The sequence below is a fragment of the Delphinapterus leucas genome, chromosome 13 (assembly GCF_059928025.1).
Source record: "Delphinapterus leucas isolate spDelLeu-1000000601 "Yukka" chromosome 13, BTC_Dleu_Yukka2, whole genome shotgun sequence".
Classification (NCBI taxonomy): domain Eukaryota; kingdom Metazoa; phylum Chordata; class Mammalia; order Artiodactyla; family Monodontidae; genus Delphinapterus; species Delphinapterus leucas.
Window position 1 is genome coordinate 56,319,724 of NC_143141.1, and position 27,437 is coordinate 56,347,160.

General features: G+C 43.5%; 1 protein-coding gene across 2 annotated transcripts in view; it reads right to left on the reverse strand.

The window, feature by feature from the left end:
- The window catches only part of RHOQ (ras homolog family member Q), a 59,201-nt gene that overhangs the window by 25,858 nt on the left and 5,906 nt on the right, over positions 1 to 27,437 (reverse strand). The window contains exons 1-3 of one of the 2 annotated variants that reach the window (XM_089923208.1): positions 26,705 to 27,344; positions 1,852 to 2,016; positions 1,450 to 1,545 (exon numbers count right to left, since the gene is read on the reverse strand). In XM_089923208.1, the coding sequence (XP_089779334.1) occupies positions 1,450 to 1,545; positions 1,852 to 2,016; positions 26,705 to 27,130 (687 nt within the window). In that variant the 5' untranslated portion in view covers positions 27,131 to 27,344. Of the gene's footprint in view, positions 1 to 1,449; positions 1,546 to 1,851; positions 2,017 to 26,704; positions 27,345 to 27,437 lie in introns of those variants that run through there. The other variant, XM_022573822.3, reaches the window with a different exon arrangement.

A 27,437-nucleotide genomic window follows, 5' to 3' on the forward strand; every position in this document is an offset into this window, starting at 1 on the left:
AGAAATGGTGTTTTGCAACCACTTTTTTTTCTCTTAAACTACATAATAAACATGAACATCTCAGTAAGTAAATTAGTATAAATTTTTTACAGATGCAGGGGCTTTCTTTTGCCATTATAAATAATGCAGGAACTTTATGGCTATCTCTTTAAGCACATCCCGTATAATATTCTTAGGATAAACTCCTCCCTATGAAATTGCTTGATCAAAAGTGTACATGACTTTAAGGCTTTTGCATGTTGTCGAGGCTTTTACTCAAAGACCAACAGAACAACAGAGTACCCATTTGCTTACACCTGGAACGGTGGGTATTCTAATTAATGTCTCTTCTTTTGTGTGCCCATTTTACAGATGGAAATTGAACTTACATTTGATTACTAAGGAATATGAACATATTTTTTATCTTCAATGGCAATCTGCATTTTTTGGAGAATCTCCCATTGATGTTCTGAGTCCCTTTTCCTATTGGGGTATGCATATGTCTTTTTCCGATTTATCCATATGCAAGGGGTTCATGTCCACTAAGGATATTAACCCATTTTTCTGCCATAAATGTCAAGTTTGTTATATGACTTTTAATTTTATTTCTGGCATTTGATGTCATATTAAATTTTTACGTAGTTAAATCATCAGTGTTTTCATTTATGACTTTTACCTTTATGAAATTTAGAAATTCCTTCTCTCCTAAGATGACAGAATTTAACATGTGAAATTCCTTGCTAGTAACTTGTTAGTGAAGCTATTTATCTTTTGCTTTAGGAAAAACTGTTCTCCAAAAAGTTTTCTTGCTTTCTTCTGCCTCCTGATAGTATTTTTAAAAACACCTTATTATATTCCATTTCCACAAAAGTCCTATTAAAGTCATAACATCTAAAAAATAGAATCCAATCATGTTAGGGGCAAATGGAGAAAAAAGTAAGCCTCACTTTGGGGAGAGGAAGAATATAAGTTAAAAGGTATTTTGTGCATCACAGTTATATTTTTTAAGTGATAATATATTCCACCTTGCATAAAAATTCTCTTGTGGAAGAGAATTCAACAACACATTTCTTCTCCACCATGAGTCTTCACTGACGACAGGGCCTGATTCAGCAGCCCCTATTTGTGACGCCTCTTTGTACACATGACTTACTAGGAAAATATCGTTGGCAGTGTAGCACAGGTTTAGTAAAGGCCAGAGTGAGGCCTTTACTGAAGCCCAGCTCTGCCATTTACTTCCTGCGGGACCTTACAAGTTACCTGACAAGGCTGTGCCTCTGTTTTCTCCTCCATAAAACAGAGGTACTAGTAGACCAACCTCACTGAGTCGACGCAAGGATTAAATGATCTAATGCATGTAAAACACTCAGCACAGTGCCTGGCATACAGTAAAGCACAATAAATATTAGCTTCTATTATCACCTTAGCTTCATTTACATTTACTTTTAAATTCTGTAAAGGTTGCATTACCTCTTTTGCTAGTTTCTGTCCTTGTTCCACACATATAGGTTTTTCCTTCATATCATTCAGTCTTGCTAAAGTTTTGGGGTCATCTCGCAGATCAATCTAGTTAAGAAAGGTTAATAATGTCCCATAATATTATCAGTCTTTAGAGATAAAGCATGTAATCCCATTTAACCCCACGTATCAAAAAAGGATTACAAAAGAACCTAATCTTTAAAACCAACTAATAAAGTAATTGCTTTCTTTGACACTACTTTTTCCAAAAATGTGACAGAATTTATTATAACAACTGAGATTCAACATGTTATTATCTCAGTTGCTAAACCTTAGGGCCATTTGTCTAAGAGCAACACCACAAGGCAGGCCACAGAGGTTATTCTTAAATGGGTAAAATCAAAGCAGACATACCTGAGTTCCTATTAATAAAAAGGGTACATTTGGTGCGTATTCCTTAAGTTCTGGTACCCACTCCTCTTTCACATTTTGAAATGAGGCTGGATTTACCACAGAGAAGCATATAAGGAAGACATCAGTCATTGGATAAGATAAAGGCCTCAGACGATCATAGTCTTCCTAAGGGAGAAAGAAAAACCTCATTATTTCCATTTCTAGAGTTTACTAACAAATATGTACATTAGATTAGATGGTCAAAGAAGCAAAGTCAGGACTAGTCCACAAATGGAACGTATGACATACTACAAAAAAACAACATAATTCCATTTGTCTTTGCTATTCTATTCTAATTGGAAGCTCTGAACACCACTGGGGTAAAATATGACAGTATCATTAACGTCTACAATGAAACTCTGAGAAAATACATTGTGATGACGAGAGTTGTCACTGGAAGCATTTTTAACTGAAAAGTTTGCACACAGAATTGATTGTAGCTAGATGTTTAAGTATAGTCATTTATAATAATATTATCTGAATGTTCACTATGTTATTAAACATATGAGCCATATGCTCTCTCATGTATTACTTATTTAATCCTTGTAACAACTATATGACATAAGAACCATTATCTCTGTGTTGCATTTGTCTAAACTGAGGCAACAGAAATTAACTAACTTGTGTAAGGAAGTATATAGCAAGTAAAGGAGATGGGATTCAAACTCCGGCAGTTTTACTTCAGAACCTATGCCTTAACCACTATACACATTCACTGAGACCTTAAATCTTTGCTTTCCCTGTTTATATAGTTTTCTTAATTTTGTGTGTGTGTGTGTGCATATGCATGTTTGTGTAAAAATTTAAAGATAGAGACATACTGAGTAAATTCACAAAATCCCCCTTCCTCTCCAATTTCCATTCCTTTCCTGAAATGTAGATTTTTCGTATGTATCTTTCCAGTTATTTTCTGTGCATGTATATGCCTACAACTGTACATATTTAAACATCTGTACACAGACGAAAACTGTGCAACCCATGTTGTTCTGCACCTTTCAGTATGTCTTGGACATGGTTCCAGACCGGAATACGTTAGACTGCTATATTATTTTTTTTTTAATTGAAGTATAGTTGATTTACAATGTTGTGTTAGTTTCAGGTGTACAGCAAAGTGATTCAATTATATATATATGTATGTGTGTGTACATATATATATGTACACACATATGATATCTATTCTTTTTCAGATTCTTTTCCCTCATAGGTTATTATAAAATATGCCTTCCATATTTAAACTGCTGCTTCACATTTTATAGAAGGGCTGTTTTAGCATCTCTCCATCACAAAAGACAGTGAAGATCCTGTTTCATTTAGATTATTTCCTATGACACAAAATTCTACTTGCTTACATTTTTGTGAGTGAACAGTCAGGATTCCATTTTCGTCAGGGCTAGCCTCTCATCTGGTTTCAAGGAAACTTTATTTTTGGCCTAAGCCACCACCCCTCTTAAATGACCTGCTTCACTACTAGAACTGCATGAATGTGGAATTAAAGGCATATTAAAAACATCTTCCACTCAGAGTTTCAGGTAGTATTTCTCTCATGGGACAATTTTCCTTTCATGTCATCTTCTGACATTTTTCTTACTACAGTGTTACACTCAAACTCATATTATCTCAAACTCTTGACTTTGGAGCTAACCCTCCTGTTTTTCTGTGATGCTTCTGAAGGGCACACCTGCAGTTTGGAGCCAAGGGCACTGAAAGATTTCTCAAGTGTTGGCTCAGGACAAGACGGGAAATGCCATCCCCAATCTTCTTTAGCTTTTATTTTTAAAAGTGGAGGCCTCTAACTGGATTCGAATAAAGCAGTGCTCTGGTGTTAAGAAATGATTAATGAAGAGGTCACGCAAAATGGGTATGAAACATGCTGGTACCCCAGTCAGTTACAAAAGGACTATTATCAAAAGTATAACATGTTTTAAAAATCAGTTTGAGTGTTAAATAGTACAATTTGGTGAATTAAGTATACTTCTTGTACTCTACTGCCTATTTCAAACTGCATGTCGAGAAGAAGAATTAAAGGGACAGTATTTGATCTTAGCATTCCACCTGGCAACTACCTAGCAGTTTGTTCCTGAGCAGACTTGCACACGGCACGCTCAGGGAATGAGGGGCTCTTGCTACAAATCTCTCCTCATCCATATTTCGAGATCCAGTTTTCACAGAATTAGAAATGAGGATACTATCTCATAGGATTATGAGGAATAAATGAGATATTGCAACTAAAGCACTCAGCAGAGTGCCAAGCACATAAAAGAACTCTTTCAACTCTTTAACGTCAATTCTTCATCCCACGGGAAACTGGTTCTCCTATTCTCTGCCAATCCATGCAGGGTCCCATCAGTGGCACATCAGCCCTGGCTCTGCATTGTTCTCTCTCCAACCACAGGGAAGAAACTCCTTTAGTGAGAAATAAAATTTTCTACTCTGGCATCAAAACACACAAATCAAACTGAGGTCTCTTGAGGACAGTATAATTTTCAGATTAATAAAAGAGAATGATATATTATTGCTCTACTAATTAGTCATTTGGGGGATTCAAGAGCCTTAAGACTATTTAAAATGTAATAAAAAAAGAAGAATTACACATTTTTTAAGAAAATCAGATTAGATTTTTTTAATGAAAATTTTACCTCATCAGGGAAATAGAAAGTGCACTCTTTCTCTGGGAGGGTATTACAAGAAATAAAAAGCAAGTGAATGCAAAGTTCTCTAGAAATGCCTAACATTCAAATATTCATCCAAACATTTTGTAGAACTTAAGTCTATCGTACAGGTTCCTTTCATAACCACAGTGCGTACTGATTTTCCTCGAGAGGCACGTGGGCACAAAGGAATGGAACTAGACTAATCATTTCTAGGTTTGTTAAACTGTGGATTTTTGTTGGAATAGTTAAAATGTGAAGAACTGGGGTTAAAAAAAAAAAAAGACAAGTGTGTTTAGAACTCCTTGGCAAGAAATGTTACTTCTCAAATCTGAACCATCTAAAATGAACTCCTTCTGCCTGTAATCTCCAGCTAAATAATTGGCAGTGATTATCAGAATGAGACCTTTCTGCTTCCATCCAGCCTGAGTAATGAGAAGTCTAATAATAGATAGCAAATTAAAAAAATAAATGATCCCCTGTGCATACTGTACCCTGCATCATATACAATTGTTTATATCTACTGTGCAATATCCTGAGTGAACTTAATGTGAAGTTTCAGATTTGGGGATAAATAAATTGAGGCATGCAAGTCTTTCCTCCCCAGCTATATATTTAAAATTTGACAACACAAAGAAAGTTAAATGCGGAACTGCCCTTTCTTTTAAAAGAATTCCTCACAGCCAATTCTCTAGTGTCCTCCTAATTAAGAAATCAATTACATTTTAGTCCAAAAAAATTTTTTTAAAGGTAGATATCTAAACATTTCAGCCTGGTAACCGAGATGTTCTCAAGTGTATTAAAGACAACTGTCTTACATCAAAAACAATGGTGAATTTGGTCAACAGGATTGTTGAACTGCTTAGTAAAAGCTTTAGCTTCTTATCAATTGGCTAAGTACCAGCGGGATCCATTTTTTTACAGTATATTCTGGTAGCTTAGTGATTAGGCTCTCCATTCTCATCAAGAGTGCCTGATCTGTGAGGATGACAAGCTTCACCCTTCAACAATATCACACACTGACAATCTGACAAGAGTCCACAGGCAATAAGAGACCAACGAAATGTGCTCTGAGAGGAAACAAAACACCTTCAGGTGCAACAGAGAACTGTGGCAAATGGCCATCAGTCAGGAGACCCCTTTTTATGCCCAGCTCAGTCAGCAGCCCAGAAGCGTGCCCATTTCTGTACCACCTTTGTTCCCTTGGCGTGGACCTGGGTGCTCCCTCCCACTTTAGTGACCTGTTTAAAATACATGTTTTTGTACCACAATGTTCATTGCAGCTCTATTTACAATAGCCAAGACATGGAAGCAACCTAAGTGTCCATCGACAGATGAATGGATAAAGAAGATGTGGCACATATATACAATGGAATATTACTCAGCCGTAAAAAGAAACAAAATTGAGCTATTTGTACTGAGGTGGATGGACCTAGAGTCTGTCATACAGAGTGAAGTAAGTCAGAAAGAGAAAAACAAATACCGTATGCTAACACATATATATGGAATCTAAAAAAAAAAAAAAATGGTCGTGAAGAACCTAAGGGCAAGACAGGAATAAAGACGCAGAGACGCAGACCTACTAGAGAATGGACTTGAGGAAACAGGGAGGGGGAAGGGTAAGCTGGGACAAAGTGAGAGAGTGGTAGTGTATATATGGACATATATACACTACCAAATGTAAAATAGATAGCTAGTGGGAAGCAGTCGCATAGCACAGGGAGATCAGCTCCGTGCTTTGTGACCAGCTAGAAGGGTGGAATAGGGAGGGTGGGAGGGAGGGAGACGCAAGAGGGAAGAGATATGGGGATTATATGTATATGTATAACTGATTCACTCTGTTGTAAAGCAGAAACTAACACACCATTGTAAAGCAATTCTACTCCAATAAAAATTTTTTAAAAACCATGTTTTTAGACTGTGTACACCTATTTAAAATACTTATCCAAAATATGTACTTTAAGCAAAATCACTCAAGTTGGGTGGTATAGGCCTTGCCATGCTTTTTGTGGTATTCTATCACACAACTGGTCACTGAAAATCAATTAGCAAAGATGTTTTGAGATCATACTGCATGAAAGATGTTCTAAGGACACGTACACACAAATAAAAAATATAATCGTCCCCTCGTCCCCTTTGGAGCTTATAGTTTAGTTGGGAATTCAAGACATGTACATAGAAAAAGGCAGTCAGATACAACAATGGGAGAGTGTAAATTGGAGCAGGTGAATATATAAATGCTTAATCAAAGAAACATTAATAAGCACCTACTGAGACAGGTTGGGACCTGGGAACCTTTGCTACAGTGCTGCAATGCTTGTGCCTGAATAAACCTCTCCTGGAGCAACAAGATACAAAGAAACTATATGAGACTAAAAATAACTGTGTGCATCGCAGTTGGGGCAAATTCTGGACCCAAAAGAGATCAATACAAAGAGACCAAAAAACCCTACTGCCCCTTTTGAAGAGCCTGGAGCAAAAACAGAGTGTCAGGACGAAAAGCAGGGTACTGTGTATGCCCCCTGCACACACCACCACCTAAGCCGCCCCTCCAGCCCAACCCCTGGACACACCCCTACCCTCACCCCATGTAAGGAACAAGCTCGCCCCTGCTCAGCGAGTGAGCAAGCAAGGAAACCTGTTGTTTGTTCTCCCTCCCTCCACCCTGCTGCAGCAGAGGCCCCAATAAAGCCTTGCCTGAATCTCTTGTCTGGCCTCTAGTCAATTTCTTTTGATTGGGGAAGGCCAAGAACCCTGGTTGGTATCACTACTATGTACCCAGAATGTGCACCCATCAGGGAAATGAAGGAAGGCCAAGGTTTAGATCCTTTCTGACTCGTAAAACAATTTAAACATTTGCAAAGCTCTCATAAGATACCTGTATGTTAAAAATATGGCAACAAACACGAATGGGCAATAATACCCGTGGTGTGCCCGTGCACCTCACTAGAACTTTGTAGACCTCAAAGTCACAGCCTAGAACAGAAGAAGAAACTGCGGTGCTGATGAGAGAACATGCTTAAAGTTGGCACTGAGGAGGGAGAATTGATAAGTTGGAAGAGACAAAAACATTTATAACGGTTTCTGCTCATAGGGAGTTCACGGCAAGGGAGACAAATGTATGCAGACATTGTATTACAAGTCAGAATGTGGTGAAAACCAAGGGTAGTAATTAGGGGACTCTAAAAAAAGACTTTTAGAAGAGGTGGCATTTGGGTTGGGCCTTACAGAACGGAGAGGATTGGAACATATATGACCTACTAGCATGTGGCCTTGGTCAAGTCACTTATTTCTTAGAGCCTTTGTCTATCAGTCTGTAAAATGGGAGGTTATCAACGACAAGTGCTTTGAAGACTATAAGTGCTATAAGAATATATTACGCCTCTGAATAATCCAGGACGTTACTTTGATTCAGAAAACAGTCATTATCAAAACTTGTAAGAATTTTTCCTCTGTAACAACCTAGAAAAAGTGGGACCACAACTGAATAATTCTTTAACAGACAAGCCCCAGACTTCTAAAGTCTAAAACAGCTTCTGACTACTTGGAGATATATAAAATGTAAGGCAACTAAGTAAGAATGTCCCTGACAACTGGTGGCTTGTGGTAAATGAAGGAGTAGTAATCTCCATCTGAAACATCTGTTTCTGGTGAGAAGCCTAAAATAGGTATCAGGCATGGCTCTTGAATCACTCTACCCCTTAAAAGGTGCTATACTAAAGCCAAGAGGGCACATGGACTGAAGCTAGCTTCTGAAGATGAAGTGTTTTGTCAGAAATCTTATAAATTATCAACATTTCTTCAATAATTCTTGGTAACAGTAGTCTATGAAACCTCATTTTTTTGTGTCCTTTTGTCACTTTCAAGTTCATTTTGTATTTAACTTTGTGAAATATCACCTTTCACTCCCTTAAAAATAACTTTTTCAAGGAAGCTGGGTTGAGTTCTTTTGCGGGATATTTTGGTAAGTTTGGTTCAAAATGCATCGATGATGAGTTTATTGAATTTACCTACCACTCTCCTACTACAGGTGGACTAAAGAAAATTTGGGGAGGAGAATTTTTTTTAAGTGCTGGGAATTCCTAAGAGATCATTGTTTTTCAAAAACTTTAAAAATATTTGACTTTTTTTCTTTCCTTTTTTCTTTCCTTCCTTCCTTCCTTTCCTTTTTTTAAAATCTCTGTTCAGTTGTGAGATGGTATTTACTTATCATGAGCCTGATTAGCTCTTGGTAAAAGAATTCTTGAAACTGAAGGTTCAGCTTCTAACTTTAAGCAACTGTCATCTTCATATATTTTGATTAGAATAAGTCAGTCTCCCAGTTAATTTATTAATTATTCAGCAGCTAGTGGACCAGATCTTTGGCTTCTTTTCCATTATTATCTTCCTTTTGGCTGCCTGACTTATTATAACTCCTGTTTAGGTTAGCTGGAGAAAAAAAGAGAGAGAGAGAAAGGTTGAAATGTGCGGTAGCAGAAAGACGACCAGCTGGAGAACTGGTTCTGCCATTATCTAACCGTGTCTCGTGAACCTGCACTTCCTCATCTCTAAAAGGAGAGGACTGAACTAGATCGCCACGTCACATGGTTAAAAACGCTCAAACTAACACTTTTTACCCTTGTGAGCAGCCCTAGTAACAGATTTAATGTGGGTGGAGGTTTAAACTACTGCATAAAAATTGAGTTTTAGGATACTGTTTTATCTAAGCTGACCCCCCAAGGCAGAGGATCAACACTCAACTAAATATGGCCCTTCGGCAAGCTTCATTTCCCCATCTGTGAGAGGAGAATAAATATAGCATACACATGTTAAGATAAATGAGAGAGCTGGTCAAGTGTTTTGAGCTCTTCAACAGACAAGCCTGACTTCCCAAAAAAAGACAAACCACAGCTTCAGAGACAGTGCAATTTCTTTTGTGCATGGTGAGATGACTTCCTTCATTGTAAAGGATTTAAGAGCTGCAATTCTACATTGTCTGGAGCTATAATTGCAAGTCTCTTTCACTAAAACAGAGGTCAGCTGGCCTAAGGCATGCAGAAGGAAGGTCAATGTCAGGTCACACTTCTGTGCAGTGTACTCCTTTCCTAACTTTTTTTGGTACAAATTTCATGTTGATGGAATAATCATGCATTCTTTCATTTCAACAAATATAAACCCACTAGGTGCTGAACACTGTGTACTCCAGTGAGAAACAGACGTGGACCCTGCCCTCGTGGAATTCACAGTACAACAGAGGAGAGGCAAGTGCCTCCCCACTAGGGCAGGACTACTCTAGGTCCCGGGGACACTGTGGAAGTGCGGGAGGTATTTTTGATCGTCAACACAAACGGGGGAACTCTACCAGCATTTAGGGGTGTAAGCCAGGGTGCTACCTGACCTGTGTAGTGAAAAACAGTCCTGGGTCCTGCATGATTGATGAGTGTGCCTCTAGGCACTGAATGGCTATGAAAAAACTTTTAATAATGACCTGAATCTAGGATCTATCTCTGTTGCATATTAGTAGAAAGGCAGATTTACTTGATGTTGTTCAAACATTACAGGAGTTACTTACCAATGCAGAAAATCGCACACCACTGGCAATATTGCTCTTAGTACCCTAATTGTCACTAAAACACAAACCCGTTAGTCAACTTTTAGAGCTATTGCATTCATGGTTATTCACCTGACTACTTCATTATGATTTCTGAGTACTCAGCCCTGGGAACTTAGGAATTTAATGCTGAAATAAATTTTTTTTTTTTTTTTTTTGCCGTACGCGGGCCTCTCACTGCTGTGGCCTCTCCCATTGCGGAGCACAGGCTCCGGACGCGCAGGCTCAGCGGCCATGGCTCACGGGCCCAGCCGCTCCACGGCATGTGGGATCTTCCCGGACCGGGGCGCGAACCCATGTCCCCTGCTTCGGCAGGCGGACTCTCAACCACTGCGCCACCAGGGAAGCCCTGAAATAAATATGCTGATTATGAATTACTTTCCTTTTATTTTGCCTTCCTATTACTGCCAGGATGTTATACTGATTTAAAATTATATATACAGAAAGGTTATATTAGCTATAGACTTCATTTGAAGATAAGTATAGGAGAAACATGTTATAAAAATTGTTATCAAAGGGGGGATGGATCTAATATACTAGAGGCACTGAGTCAGGTATTTAACAAATTGGGACAAAAATGATAATAAATGCGAACTGGGATAGGTGCTGTGAAGGAAAACAGCCAGGAGACAGAGAATAACCAGGACGAGCAGCTTCAGTCTTGGTGGTCTGGAAAGACCTCTCGGAGGGAGCGACGTCTACCTGAGATGTGAGGGATGCTTTGAGAAGCCAGATATAGGACACTAGGGGCAAAAGGCTCAAGGCAGAAAAGCCCTGACAGATGCCTCCAGGGAGCCTTCTGGAATAATCCAGGGTTCAGCTTGTGCAGCTGGATGGATAATGTCTTTCACAGGGATGAGGAAGACTGAAGGTGGAGAAACACATTAGGGAGAAAACTCAAGAGGCCAATTTTGGGCATGTTAAGCTCAAGATGTTGACAGTGGGAAACGAGTATCTGGAAGAGCTCTCTGCCTCTGAGTTCCAGACCCAGCTCTAGATGCCTCCTTTTGGCTGAACCAGAATTATCTCAGATTCAACATTTCTAAACTAAAGTCATTTCTTCCCCCTCAAATCTGCAAGTCCTGTTGAGTTCACCATCTCACGAAAAGACATCACCACTCCATCAGGATCAAACTATAACTTTGGGAGTCCTCAGTATCAACCCCAAACACAAAGTCAGTCAACCACTTGCCCAGCCAGTCTGTTCTTCCCTCTCCACACTCCTCACCTGGGCAGCTCCTACTCATCTTTCAAGCTTTGGTCTAAAAATCTCTTGGTCCAACAAACCTTCTCCAAACCCCCAATTCAGAACAAGGTCCCTCTCTCTGTAACACCTTCTCCTGTCGTCCCATTTCTTACATTGTAATACAACTACCTCTTTTCTTATCTGTATCCTCCACAGGACTCCGCGAGGGCAGAGGACTACTCTTCAAAGTCTGGTTTATAGTAGCTGCTTATTAAATTCTTGCTGAATGAATGAGGGTAGCGTGTGGGAGATGAAGTCAGAAGGACAAACTGCAGCCAGATCACGGTGGCCTGCACCTCCTTTATGGGCTGCAGAGCTGGAGATGATGGATAAAGCCTCTGAATCCTCCACTAACAGGTGAATTTCTCAGGTTGCAGTTACCGCTTTCAGCCAAGATTCCAACTGCCTCCTAAGATCAGGGCCCTTTCTCTGTCCAACACACCTTCCTGAATAATAAGGTGAGCTCTAAGGCGCAGAGCCTCAGACGGAGCAATTCTTCCAGCATTTTAGTTCCTGCTACTGTTTTTCACCACCACGTTTTTTCCATTGTCTTGACATTTGTTTTATCTAGGATGGAGGATATCATTGACTGTCTACCCGGCATCCTTCTCCTACTTGTTCTTTCTTTCCAAAACTGATTTAGGTCAAGACCCACCACTCCTCTATTCAGACACATGCCCCTGGGAACCCTGACCCCATATCTAGCTTAAAGAATTCCTGGTTGGATTTAAGCCAATCATGGAGTTTCATTCCCTACCCCCCGGCCAAAGTCACTGGTTCCTAGGTGGGCACATGATCCAAGTAGTCCAATCAGAATGAAGTGGTCCCTGGATTATCCAAGGGGCTCATTCTCTGCCCCCGGCCAAAGCACAGGCATACCTCATTTTATTGCGCTTCAGTTCATTGCACTTTGCAGACTGCATTTTTTACAAATTGAAGGTATGTCGCAACCCTGCAGCGAGCAAGTCTATCAGTGCCATTTTTCCAACAGCATTTGCTCACCTCATGTCTATGCGTCACACTTTGGTAGTTCTCGCAATATTTCAGGCCTTTAAAAAAAATCATTATTATATTTGTTATGGTGATCTATGATCAGTGATCTTTTTTTTAAAGATTTTTTTTTTTGATGTGGACCATTTTTAAAGTCTTCATTGAATTTGTTACAATATTGTTTCTGTTTTCTGTTTCGGTTTTTTGGCTGTGAGGCATGTGGGATCCTAGCTCCCCCACCAGGGATTGAACCCACACCTGCTGCATTGGAAGGTGAAGTCTTAACCACTGGACTGCCAGGGAAGTCCCTGATCAGTGATCTTTGATGTTACTACTATGAACTCACTGAAGGCTCAGGTGATGGTTAGCATTTTTAAGCAATAGTTTTTAATTAAGGTATGAACTTTTTCTTTAGACATAATGCTTTTGCACACTTAATAGACTACTGTATAAACATAACTTTCACATGCACTAGGAAAGCAAAAAATTCATACGCTCACTTTATTGCGATATTCACTTTATTGCATGGTCTGAACTTGCAGTACCTCTGAGGTGTGCCTGATATTGGTTCCTGGGTGAGCACAAGATCTAAGTAGTGGAATCAGTATGAAGTAGTCCCTAGATGACTGAAGGCAGCTCTTTCCTCACCCCTTCTTCTCCTTCTGCTGCTCCTCCTCTCTGTCTCCCTCTCTCTCCCTCCACCCCTCACTCAGTAAGGAAGGATTTGCTACTCACTGGCCCCATCTCTGCAGCTCATGGAGACTATTCAGGGATCCCCACTACATTGGCTGGTGCTGTGGTCCCTGTATCACAGGGGAGTGGATGCTGCCCAGGGCCAGCTATTTGGAGGCAGGCATATATAAGTACCAGGCCTGACACTTCCAGGGGAACAGCCCTCTTACCCTTTTTTTTTTTCTTTTGCGGTACGCGGGCCTCTCACTGTTGTGGCCTCTCCCGTTGCGGAGCACAGGCTCCGGACGCGCAGGCTCAGCGGCCATGGCTCACGGACCCAGCTGCTCCGTGGCATGTGGGATCTTCCCGGACCGGGGCACGAACCCGTGTCCCCTGCATCGGCAGGCGGACTCTCAACCACTGTGCCACCAGGGAAGCCCCCTCTTACCCTTTTAATGCTTGAGCTACAGAGGACTGTTGGGCATTGTGGATTCAGGTCACCTGGGCTTCCCATGTGGCGAGGGCACCAACATAGAACTAGGAGTTACAGATGGGCCAAATGCAGAGGAAACACCATTTTCCTCCACCTACCTTCTTCGCCTCTGAGGCTGAGGAAGAGGCTTACGATGACTGAAGTCTCTCACTGGCAGACACCCTTAAACACAGACTTCTAATACACTAAGGACAGGCAGTCAAGCGGCGAGAGAAGCCGCAGGAACCACCCTCTGATTAAGCCTGAAATGCTGGTTTTCTCCATGCCCACCAGAGACAGCCACACTGCATGAAGGAGTTTACATGACTAGCAAACCCATTTGGAATCTGAGGTCTTGGACCACACTCCTTGGCCAAAGACATGGGACAGGCAGACGAGGGAGGGAGGCTTCTGGGCAGGTAGGCAAAATCAGGATGACCTAATGCGGTTCACAAATACATTTTCACAGAACAGACCCTTTAGAAAGTACACACAATTTCTGTTGGGGTGATGAAAATGTTCTGGAACTCGACAGAGGTGGAGGTTATGCAACATTGTGAAGGTATTAAATGCCACTGAATTGTACACTTAAGAATGATTAATTTTATGTTGTGTGAATTTCACCTTAATTTAAGGAAAATACACATAGGTCCACAAGTATGCAAAGTTGGGTCCTCATGGGCCTACAAACATGCGCGTGCGCGCGCACACACACACACACACACACAGATTTCTTTGAAATTCAGAGAGGTGCCTGCACGTGGCAGAAATACCCTTTCCCTGCAGGGAGTCCCTGGCAGAAATACCCAAGCCATCCACTCCTCAGGACCTGCATTCATCATAGTGACATGCTTCCACTTTGTGGAGCACAGCTTACCCTCCTTCGGGCATGTCTCATAACCCCTGCTCTGCCTCTTCTGCATCACCCACTTCATCTTCTCCCCTCCAGCTCTGGCCTTCTTGTGCTACAGGAGGCTCCCAGCAGAGCTCTTTTCCAGGCTTATTAACGAGTCACCGCATTATGTTACTCTAGCCTTATTTTGCTTCACAGCACAGAGCGCCTTGCTCCTGCTTTCACACTAGCCCTACTATCCCACCAAACCCTCACCATCAGCCTATGAGACAGGGCAGCTCCCACTTTACTGATGAGGAAACTGAGGCTCAGAGAAACTCGTCCAACTTGTCCAAAGTTACAGGACAGTTGGGCAGGAATGAGGCAGGAAGGCAGTTCTCCAATCAACTAGTTTAGGACCCTCCTGGCCCCTTTGTTCTAAGCAAGCAGTAGGTCACAGGTTTTAGACACAGACCTTTTAAATCTTTGAATCATAGTTTTACTGGCTATGTGGCTCCAGGCAAGTTACTTACCGTTTCCTTTCCTTCATCTATAAAATGGACTAAACTGTTGGAAGATTAAATGAGCTAGCATGGAGCCTGTGTGGTGGCTGCGAGTTTATCACCACGCCCAGTAGTGTTCCTTAGCTCTTCAGTTTCGGCAGATTTGGCAGAGAGGAATAAATCGGTGGAAAAGGAGGACTGAGGGTAAAAGTGACTTTGTGAAGAACACACTGAGAAATGCGGCTGCTTACAAAGTGCATATGTTTACATGGCAGGCGAGAACTGAAGTCAGGAATTTTATTAAAACAACTGAAGATAGCTAAACTAATATACCCCAAATGTATTTTTTTAAAACAATGGTAAATGAGACCTGAGAACTGAAAAAGAATCATGATGCACGTGGACTCTGGTGTGGCCACCCAGCCCTCGCCGCCAGGCCCTCTCTGCCCCGTGCTGCAAACAGCACGGGCAGTTTTCAGCTGCTGCCTGTAAAAGGTTCACTGGACCCACGTTTGTACGAGCATCCTCGTGCTCCCAGAAGCTCAGCCAATCCAGGAGCTGGACTTCCCACCACAGAGAACCTGGCTAGGAAGATGTGACATTGACCAAAACAAACTGAGAGCCCGTGAAACAAAATCAAAAAGAAGCAACACTATGGGCAGACAAGGAAACAACAAAGCTTTGCAAGAAAAACCCCGGTCATTCCAGGGGTTTCAAATGTCCATTCTCTTCTGCGTATCCTCATAAAACCCTTGGAGGCAGTGTTGGGACAGCAGCTGTCATCCCCCCATCTGGGGTGGAGGGCAGCAGCTGAGGCCAGGGTGAAGTCGGTGAAGTGCCGGCGAGACTGTGGCTGGAGCAGTTGGGCGGGTCAGCGTGGAGGTGAAGGCAGTTTTCAACCATAGCACGTGTGGACCGTAGAGCCCGGTCAAGCTGCACGGGAACCTGCGAGGTTCCAGCTCTCAGCCCAGCCCGGTGTAACCCACTAAGCTGAGTCCTTTCCAAGCCCACACATCAACCCCTTTAGGGAGTCTGCTGCTTCCTGGAAAATCAAACAGCACATATCTCCCTTCAGAGAGCCACTAGCTTAGTTAAGCAACCTAGTAAGACCCTGGCAGCAGGGGAAGTCACTAATTGAACGACGTACAGATCAGGAGCCTGCGGGCCTGGCCTGAGGTCCAGTGCTGCTCTCACGGGCTGCGCGTGTAACTCATACTGGTGACTTTAGTGTGCCTGTTTTCTCATCCATTAAAACAAAGGCAGGGGGAGGGGTGGATAACATCACCTACCTCAGAGGTTGTTGTTATGATTAAATGGGACAAACAGGTCCAGAGAAGGCCTCTGATGTAGGCACGAGATTAATGACAAGAGACACATACGCTAAGTGCCACAGGAATTCACAGGAGTGAGTATGTCTACCACCTGAGGACTAGAAAAGGCTGCATGGAATACCTGTTCTACCCATGTCCTGTCCCCACCCCAAACCCACACTTATGCCACCTCCTCACCTAGGAAAACAGTCCCGACCCTCCCCCACCCCCATCCCCAGAGCTGGAAGTGCCCCTTCCTGCCTCCCAATGTCAGTATCTGGAGGTGCAGTTAATAAATATAGGGGAACTATAGTAGGACACCCTAATAATTTGACATATGGCTACATGTTGAGAATTAAATTCATGAAAATGAAACCGTAATCGTCATTAGTCATCTGTGATATGGGTCATTACTAAGAGATGACCGAGATTCTTGAAAACACCCGAATCTAATCAAGGTGATTAAAATGTAACTAAAGGAAGCTGTAACCTAATAGAGTATGTTTTGGCCTATCTGAAAAATGTTGACTTAAAAGTTATTGTCTATAGAGACTCTAAATAGAGTCTAGCAAAGGAGAAATTGCCTAATTAGAATATTTGGTCCATTTAGCTTTGCCCAACGGTAAGACGCTAAACGTGGTGGACAATCAGATGCTGAACACTAGAAAGCCGCGCTCCCGTGTGGGAGGGGCAGTTGACCACGTGGTTCCAGGATCCAGATGAAATTCACATCTCCTCTAAGACCCTTTGCTCCAAAGCCTGAATCCCAAGAAAGCTTCTAATGAATTCATTTTCCTGGGTACCTTATGCTAAGGAAAGGTACACTGGATAACAGGCACTGAAAAGCTATCTATCACTATAGCTTTGATCTTCATATTTATGTTTTCTAACTATTAAAACAAATTGGAGAAGAATTCAGTTAAATGCTAGCCAGTTGAACACATGAATCTATCTTTGATCTTTCCAAAATCCTCTGACATGTACAGTAATTTTAAAAAAAAAGGCATAAAGCCACAGGAAAAGCAAACAGGGAAGGAGACAATAGCCACACAATTTTAGAAGCTAGAAAACCAAAGAACAAGTAGGAACTGATTTAGCAGACCCTGGGAGCCAGATCCTGGGCCAGCAATGAGGAGAAGTTAAGAAGCACCCGGTTCCGTACAACAGAACCCCCTAAAGGTGTGGGAGCTGGAGCAGTGCGTTCTGAAAGTGGGTTGAAGGTGGAGCCACAAACAAGAGGGCAGACTGACAGTCTGCTTATGAAGCAGTTAAACCCCAGATCTGTCCTCTATCATGATAAATACTCTCCCCAGCCCTGATGAAAGGAGGAGGATATTTATTCCCCAGAAAGGGAAGAACAGAGGGTTCCCTGGGTGGGAGGACACAGGGCCCAGTTGAACATACTGAACACACAAGGCCAGGGTACACTGAAAATTGAGACCCTTACCCTGCTTCCTCCCCTCATCTCCCAGAACAGTGGCAGCCCAGCAGGAACCACTCAGGCAGTAGAGTGCAAGATTCTTTTCTGGGGAATATGAACAGTGCAAGAGGAAGGACCAGGTTCCCCAATGAAAAGACCCAGATGAATCACCCTACAGTAGTGGTTCTCAAATGGGGGTAGAAGGAGCAAAGGCTGACGTTGCCCCAAGGGAACATCTGGCAATGTCTGGGACATTCCTGATCATCATGATTGGGGTAGGGAAGACAGTACAGATGCTGCTAAACATCCTACAGTTCACAGGACAGCATTCACAACAAACTGTCCAGCCCGAAATATCAATAGTGCCGAGGCTGAGAAACCCAGACGTTCAGTAAGGGCCAGAGTCATCCAGCCCCATGTATACACAGAGCTTCCCGTTCTCCAATGCCACTCTCGTAAATATGAGTAGACACCTGAGGAACTGCCACAAAAGGCAGAGATCAAAACGAGAGACTATGCAGGGAGACAAAAATTTCAAAAAGCTATCATTAATACCCTCAGAGAAATTAGAGAAGATATTCAAATCAAAAGCAAGCCAATCCAAACTTAGAAGATGATAAAGAAAAAAAAAAAGGAACATCCAAAGAACAGGAAAAGGTTCTTGAAAATTAAAAATAGAATCACATTAAAAAAAAAATAGAGGGGGCAGATGATAAAATTGAGGAACTCTCCCAAAAATAGAGCAAAAAGACACAGAGAAGGCACAATTAGAGGACCACCCCCCAAACCTCTAATATCTAAATACTGCAAGTTCTAGTGAAACAGAAGAGATTAATTGGAAGTGAAGAAATCAAAGAAATAAACCAAGAAAATTTCTCAGAACTGAAGGACACGAGGCCCTAGGATGAAATAGCCCACAATAGCCAGCTACACCCTACCCTGAAGACCATGAGTGTGAGATTCCAGACAGGAAAAACAGGTTCCTAAAAACGAATCCAGAGTAAGATTGGCATCAGACTTTTTAACAGCATAAATTGAAGCTGGAAGATGATGGAACAATGCCTTCAAAGCTCTGAAGAAAAAAATGATTTCCAATCTATTTTCAAAATGTCAAGCAGGTATGAAGGAAATAAAAACATTTTCAAACATACCAGGTATCAAAAAATTTGCCTACAATGATCCTTCCTCAGGAAACTAATAAAATATATACTCTACCAAAATGAGGAAATAAACTATGAAGACATGAAAAATAAAAATTGGCATCTAATACAAGACATAGAGCCAAAGGGAATCCCAGTAATGATGAAGGAAAATCCTAGGATGACAGCTGTGCAGTAGGCTCGAGGCAACTAGCCCAAACTGAAGCAGGTCAGTAGGCTCATGACGAATGCCTCCAAGAAGAAACTGACAGAATACTTGATATGCTGGAATGTATGGAAAGGTGAGTTTAGAATGAAATAGACAGGTGGTGAAAACTAAGCAAGGGAAGAAGATAATTAGTAACTCCAGGGAAACAAAAAGCGGCACAAAGAGGGAAAAGTAATTATAGTACACTACATGGCTCAGCTGTGCTAACACAGTGATAAAAATATAACCACTGATCAACAATCAAATGGAAATTACAATATAGCTACTGGGGATAGGTGGATGGGAAGTGGAAGACATATTCAAAAGACAGCTAAAGCCTCATCATTCATGGTGTGAAGGCAACAGAGGATTTCTTTTACCAACATAAACAGCTAAGAACTGAAAGCGGTTGCCTTGGGGGAGTGGAAAAGGACTTCCCTGTAGGAAAGTGGAGAGGGATCTTTTGTTTCTCCATAACAGGATCTTTTTGGCTCTTTAAACCATCCGCATATATAACTTCAATAAAAATAAAGTGACATTTTTTTAAATTGGAGAAAAACAGAATAAAGTATAAAGAGGTAAATTTCTACAAGTATTCAACATCACTACCTAGAGCCAACTGCTTTAACATTTTGACAATTTTATACCAATTTTTTTCTTATACATATGCAGATTTTTCAAAGTTGTAATAATGCCATATATAGTTTTGATTCCTGCGTTTTCACACTTAACACACCGCTAGCCTTTTCATGTATCTTTAAATATTTGCTGAAAGCAGTTCTTAATGGCTGTGATCATTCTAATACATATCATGCTATCATTTAACAAATCCTTTTTTACTATGCATTGTGTTTATAATTTATCACTATTATAAATATGGCTGTGAAGAATATCATTTTATGTAAATCTTTGTGTACACTGAATGTTTCCTTGGCATAAATTCATAGAAATGGATCACTGAAAATTTAAGTGTCTTTGCCAAATTAACCTCCAAATGGATTGTGTCCGCTTTTACTGAACGGTACATACAGCATCCACTTCCCTGACTCCTGAATATCAGTTTTTCCCATGTTGTTCAATTTGATAAGTGAAAAAAAAAAAAGTTTTTATTTGCATATCTTTGCATATTGTGTGTTCAATTGGCTGTTTGCTTTTCTTCCTTGTGAGCTACTGGTTTACGGCTTGAGTCCATTTTTCCACCAAGACCACGTGATAAATAATCCTTCCACAACCTTATTTATATCCAGATCTCTATGAGTTAACACAGATCAGACCGGTGGACCTGACGATATGTGAGTGCCTCAATAAAATCAAGTCTCTGAGTCTTGATGGCCCCACTGAGGCCCTGGCTCTCTGGGAGGCTCCAGGCAAGCAGCCTAGCAGTCAGGCACCCTTATGACACTCCTCACACTTTACCTTTTCTTGGTACGTCCCATATTCTGTTTGCATTTTGGTCATCTGTATACATCTTCTCTTCCCAATGGACTCTAAGCTCCTACAGAGAAAGAACCCTATCTGATGGATCTTCGTGTTCCTCACCTCACCTGTATTTAACAGATACTCACATATCTGATGAATAAAGACATAAGGGTGTAGATGGGGGTGGGGAGGATTATGAACAGAGGCAACAGGAGAACTGGAACACTGAAAGCGTAGAGGGACTAGCCCTAGCCCTACCAGAGCTGGGGTGAAGACAGCACCAGAAGTACATGACCAGTGATTTCCAGGGTTCGGGCAGAATGTCCATGTAATGAAGACTGACGAAAAGGAATAAAAAGGACAGATGAGGATTATTCAGCCACAAAAAAGAAATGAAGTACTGGTATATTCTACAACATGGATGAACCTTGAAAACATGATGCTAAGTGAAAGAAACCAGACACAAAGGTCATATATTGTATGATTCCATTTATATGAAAGGTCCAGAATGGGCAAATCCACAGGGTCAAAAAGTAGATTAGTGGGCTTCCCTGGTGGCGCAGTAGTTGAGAGTCCACCTGCCAATGCATGGGACACGGGTTCGTGCCCCGGTCCGGGAGGATCCCACATGCTGTGGAGCGGCTGGGCCCGTGAGCCATGGCTGCTGAGCCTGCGCGTCCGGAGCCTATGCTCCACAACGGGGGAGGCCACAGCAGTGAGAGGCCCGTGTACAGAAAAAAAAAAAAAAAAAAAAATGGAGAGTCACTGATTATAGGTACAGGGTTTCTTTGGGGGTGATGAGAATGTTCTGGAATTAAATAGTGGTGATGGTCGCACAACTTTGTGAACATATAAAACCCACTGAATATGAATAATATCTCAATTTTTAAAAAGGAAAGAGGAGTAAACAAGCAGTCTGGCTCACGAGGAATTTCTGAGGAATTGCTTTGTTTATAACACCAGCTTGCCTAGACTTTGATGCTTCCACACTGCCTGGCCCAGCAGCAGGATGTCAGGGCTCCCCCTGCTTGTAACAGAGGGACACATGACACAAAACACACTGAAGGAATCCTACAGATCCAGACTTGCTGGAGAACAGCACACATCCTGGCCAATATTTTATCCAAAGAGACCTGGCAGCCTTTCTGCTAACGGACTCCCTGAGTTAAGAAATGAGTTCTACTGTGCCTCGGCAGGCAACGCATTACACCGACCACCTATAACCCGATTTTAAAAACCTTCAATAATGCCAAGACAGAACAGAATTCCCTTTAAAATGAGCTGATGAGAAAACCAATACGGAGGTGATGTAAAGTCATGGGAGATGTTCTTTTCATGATCATCTTTCTAACAGATTCTCCTATATCCAGCACACACCTGGCTGTGAGTTGTGCTAAGCGCTACGTGCCACATGCAGACCCCCTCTGAGGGCTTACAATCTGGGTGCTGAATAAAGATTTACACAAGAATGAAACAGAATGCTAGACTGTAGCCTATAGATGATTTTCTCAGCTGAAATTCAAAGACGGGGTTCAACCCTAAGAGGGCTGGAGTCTCAGGGGAGGAGTTCACGGGGTGCCTCCTCCTCAGAAGGACTTCTCACTTTCTGCAGGCTGGATGAAGACCAGAAGCTCCCTGCTGCTAGACAAGGCCCCTGTCTGAAGAAAGCAGGGATCCTCTCATCTCTATCCCATCCCCCATACCTGCAGAGCCAGGGAGGCCACGAGGAACACCTTAATTGTGAACCCTGAACCAGCTCGCTTGGCGGGACGGCCCTTTGAAAATTACGCTGGGGTAAGTGGAATTTTTTTTAATTCTTTTTGGTTGTTTATTATTATTATTTTTTAACATCTTTAATGGAGTATAATTGCTTTACAATGGTATGTTAGTCTCTGCTTTATAACAAAGTGAATCAGCTATACATATACACATGTTCCCATATCTCCTCCCTCTTGCGTCTCCCTCCCTCCCACCCTTCCTATCCCACCCCTCTAGGTGGTCACAAAGCACCAGGCTGATCTCCCTGTGCCATGCGGCTGCTTCCCACTAGCTATCTATTTTACATTTGGTAGTGTATATATGTCCATGCCACTCTCTCACTTTGTCACAGCTTACCCTGACCCCTCCCCATATCCTCAAGTCCATTCTCTAGCAGGTCTGTGTCTTTATTCCCGTCTTGCCCCTAGGTACTTCATGACTTTTTTTTTTTCTTAGATTCCATATATATGTGTTAGCATATGGTATTTGTTTTTCTCTTTCTGACTTACTTCACTCTGTAAGACACACTCTAGGTCCATCCACCTCACTACAAATAACTCAACTCAGCCATAAAAAGAAACGAAATTGGTAAGTGGAATTTTAATTGAGCTGGACAATCAGAATTAAATTCTTTCTCTCAGTGGCAGCTCTTAAAGGGGGGCATACTCTGAGCCAACTCATTTATAATCCCAACCGTTAGGCCATTTGAAAGAAGATGGCTTTTCTACACTGGAACACGTTTTGAAAAAAGGAAAAAAAAAAGAGAGAGCAGTAAAAAAAGAAGAAAGGAAGGAAGGGAGAGGGGGAGGGAGGGAGGGAGGGAGGGAGGGAGGAAGGAAGGAAGGAAGGAAGGAGGAAAGGGGGAATTTAAAAGTGGAGGGAAGGCAGGGGAATGGAGGAGGAGGACACTTGCGCAGAAAGCCATGGTCAGCCAGAAAAGTGATTACTGCCGAGAAGGGTGTCAGTAACAGCCCTTCCTCCAACCGTCCCAGTGGGGAGTTTTAATACAAAAGGACATCATTGCCCATCTGTTGCTTTGGAACTAATTTAGCACAAACCAAACCAGCATTGTCCTCAGGGGCAGGCCTGTCACCTCCCAGAGTGCTAACCTCAGCTACGGTGAACAGAGCAGGTCTTGCGTCTCAAGTCTGTCTGGATGCTTAATGTGTGGGGGAGGACATGGCTTGGCACTTGGGCCTCATCAAGGAATACCCCTGGAGCCTACTGTGTGCATGGCCTTGGGCCAGACAGCACACCAGTGGAGCCAAGGGCAGCTTAAGAAGTTCTGCTTCCGTTTTCTCCTGATTGTGCCTTGGCCCCATCTCCACCAGGCAGGTGAGGAAGGCGGCACCAGTGGCTGAATGATTCAGTTCATTCCAACAAATATGGAGCATCCCAACCACGCATAAAGAACTAGAGATGAGGGTGTGTGGAGGCGTGTTTGGATAGGCAGGGGTTAAAAGATGAATAAGGATTAAAAGATGGATAAGTTATGTACCTGCACTCTGGAGACAGTGTATAAGTAGAGCATGGAGGGAGGGAGGGGGAGAGAGGGAGAGAGAGAGAGACAGAGAGAGAGTGTGTGTGTGTGTGTGTATTGGGGGAGGGGAGATGGGGAGGTGGCTTGCTAAGACAAGGTATATTAAGTTCACATTTACTAACTTGGTGGCTCTGACATTTCGGCCAGTATCAGAATCACCTGGAGGGCTTGTCATACCAGAGTTGTCCCAGATTTTCTGATTCCAGAGGCCTGGGGTGAAGCCTAAGAGTCTGGATTTCTAACACATTCCCAGAAGATGCATGTTGGTTTGAGGACCACATTTGAGAACCAGTGCAGTAATTCAAACCCTCACTGAGCATCTAGTACATGTAAGAATCCAATCTGAGCACTTTCTCCACCTAAAATCGACCTGGAGAACCCCAGGCTGCTGTGCCCATTCTCATCTCCTGGGAAGGACAGAACCCAGCCTCCTCTGTGCCCCCCGATGAACAGGCACCCTCTCCCTTCCCCCCTCTGCTGAACCGTGAGCTCCTGGGGGCAGGGCCTGGGCCCGATCTGTCTCGTAAGCCCCACCCCTTGCAGAGGTACTGGCCCAGATTTGGTGCTTAAGGAATGTTTGCTGACTGACTGAATGAGTGTTTTCATCTAGTCCTGGCAGTCACAGCGGCGGGACGCAGCCCAGGCTGTGGGACGTGGGATGTGGGAGCCCATGCGGAGGTGGTGTCAACAGGATGCTCAGGAAGGCAGGCAAAATGAGGAGTGGGTGGCAGAGGAAGTCTTTGGGTGCATATTCAGGGCATATCCCGATGGAAGAGGGACAAACAGGTTGGAAATGGCAGTTTTTACCTAAATAAGGAAACTCCTACAGGGAGAAAAGAAAAGCCTGGGGCAGCCCCTATGGGATGGAAAAGACATCTGCCTGGCAGCCCCCGCACAGCAAGTTCATGTCAAGTCAGGGCTGCCAGGCGGAGCAGGGGTGACAATGCAAAGCGGCGCAGAGCTCCTTCCCGGGAACAGGTGACACCTGCACCAGCATGAAGTTTCTTCCACAGCCTCACTGGCAATGCAGCTACCTGCACCACGCAGGGGAAGTCCTCTTTTTCAGCAACAATGGAGGTTAATGAACAAATAGACAAAACACCCTTCATCTCCCAGGGTGGAGGTGGGGTGGAGGTATCTTTAAGGAGCCATTTCAGCAGCAGCCCCTAGTGTCCCATCTATAGACACCATTCCACCAACTCTCCTGTCCAGAAAAGCAATGTGCCCAGAATGTACTTTTTAATGAAATTGTCAGCAACAGAATATACATGATGTAAAGGAGACATATAACACCATCAAGCTGATTCTTGTGAGTGGTTTAACATAGAGAACCCAGGTCTTGGAGTTGGGCAGTCTGGCCTGTAATCTTGGTGTTGCCTTTTTACCAGCTGTGTGGTCCGAACAAGTCACTTAACCTCTCTGAACCTGCAAAGGAGGCAACCACGACCTGCTTCCTTTACTCAGAGCAGGTGAGAAGCCTCACGGAGCACCATGTGAAACGTGCTTCACACCCTGTAAAAGTGCCACTCAATGACAAGAGTGTCATTATTAACCCCCGGGGTCTTCCCTGAGTCTGGGAAGGGTTGGCGAGCGTGGGCATCAGGAGAGAGGCGGCTGGGCCTCTACTCCCACCAGTCACTTGAAAAGAAACAGCAACAATAATAGAGGCCCCTTTCCCCATGTTCTGTTCTCTCTATTAAAATCAACAAGCAGCACAGCACCAGGTTAATATCTCTCTAATTACTAAGTCGTCAGTTACTGGGTGAAAAACTCCATAATTTAGTTCTCATCCCTACTCCACACGTTGACACTGATAGCAGGGATCCGAGGTACCATAAAAAGACACATTTGGGACGCCCTGTGCCTCTGCTCCCCATGCTGTTCCTCTCCACCCAGAATATCTGTTCTCCGTGCCCCTCTGCCTGCGTGACCTCATTTAGCCCAATGGTTCCCAAGCTTTCACTTCCTGGGACAGAGAAGAGAGAGATGCGTTCAGCACACAGTGGGTGGGGTAGAGGGGCCATGGGCTAAGTGACTGAGGTTAGACGGCTCAAGCTGGAAGGGACAACCTGAGCCCAGGGCTGTCCATCCCAGGCCCTACCCAGCCACCTTGAGGCTAAGAAAAATCCCTTACCTGGGAGCTGGGAAGCTCTGATTTGATTTTATAATCCCCATTTTACAGATGAGGAAACTGAGGTTTTGAGAAGTCAAGCCCCTTGTTGGAAAGTAGACCCTGGCAGTCCAATGTGGGGGCCCACAGTGGTAACCAGTCTACTGTACTGCCTCCCATCTCTTCCTGCAAGCCTACAGCTTTCCAGAGCTTATTCCTGCTACCTCTTCTCAACTGGGATGGTGTACCACTCAATTTCACATGAGGAGCGTTCCCCGCTGCTTTCTGCCATCTGACTCCCCCTTTCTTCTCCCACAGGAGGTTGGGACATAGAGGAGGCACTGAATCAACACCAGCTGAACTGAACTGGGGTAGAGCCCCCAAAGCCGGCCAGGACCATCACCCCTGACTGAGCATGAGGCCATCTGGGACAACTACACATCATCTCTAACTAGCCCTGACGGCAACCCTGCGAGGTGGCCATCATCTCCCCTGTCCACAGGGAGGGAAGAAGTTGGCTGCCTGATGGTCTCACAGCTACAGAGAGGAGGAGTAGGATTCAAAAATGTTCCAGAGAATCCAGAACCCACACTGTCACTGCCGAGCTGCCTCCCCCTCAGGGCATCTGAGAGTGACAGGTCTCAGGAAAGACGTGGAGGCCGGCACCTGAGAGACAGCACTGGGGGACGGGCCCACTGGGACCCACGGAAAGCCCCCAGGTTTTGGGTCAGGGGATAGCGCCTGGCCTGCTGCTTACCTCCATGCCTGTCACTCCTTTGAAACTTAGAGACTTCTACTAAATGAACAAAGCTTTTTTCCAAGAAAGGGGTTGTGCCAGAAGCTCTTATTTAACAGCAATAACCCTAGTCTTTGGTTAACCTTTTAGCAGAAATGAGTTGACAGCCAAATGCCGATCAACTCAATTTAACAAACAGTCATTGTAGACCTACCACGCACCAGGCACTGGGCTGCGTGCTGGAAACACACTGGAGAAAAAGAGACACGGTCACCTGTCCTCATGGAGCTTAGAGAGAATCGAGCCAGTCCAGCAGGCAGTGGATCTGGAAGAACTGTACTCGGAGAGCTGGGTGGCCAGGAAGGGCGCCGATGACCCGCCATGGCCATCCTGCTGCCCCGCGCAGCCTCCCTGGCTGGGTCTCCCCGCTCTTCCTCATGCAAAGCAGCTGCCTGCCAGAAACTAAAAGAGGAACAGCAAACTGCTGAGGGCAAGGAAAGCCGCTCCTTGACCCAAACACACCAAATTAGGGCAAAACCAAGCCCTCTGAGTGAAAGGAAATTCAGCTGAGGCGCCCGAATTTTAAAAACATGTGTGGTTTTGGGCTTAGTTTCTTTGTAACAGCCTCTCTTTCCTCCTCCTTGCATATTGCTATTCTGTACCTGAGGCCTCTTGGTAGTACCAGCTGCTGCCAACACGTGTCATTGCTAGAAACCGATAGCCCCATGGAGAACGGCTTTGTTTTGTTTTGTTTTAATACCACCAGGGCTCATCTCTTGAAACCCCAAACTCCACAACAAAACCACAAACACCCAGTTCTCCATAAGGCCTCTAACCCATGAGCTTTAAGGCAATGCTTCCCACCTTTTTCACATCCTGGTACACATAAAAATGACCATATACGCTCAGCCCCCTGGAAGCTACACACTGGGCCCCCCCCCACCCCACTCCCGA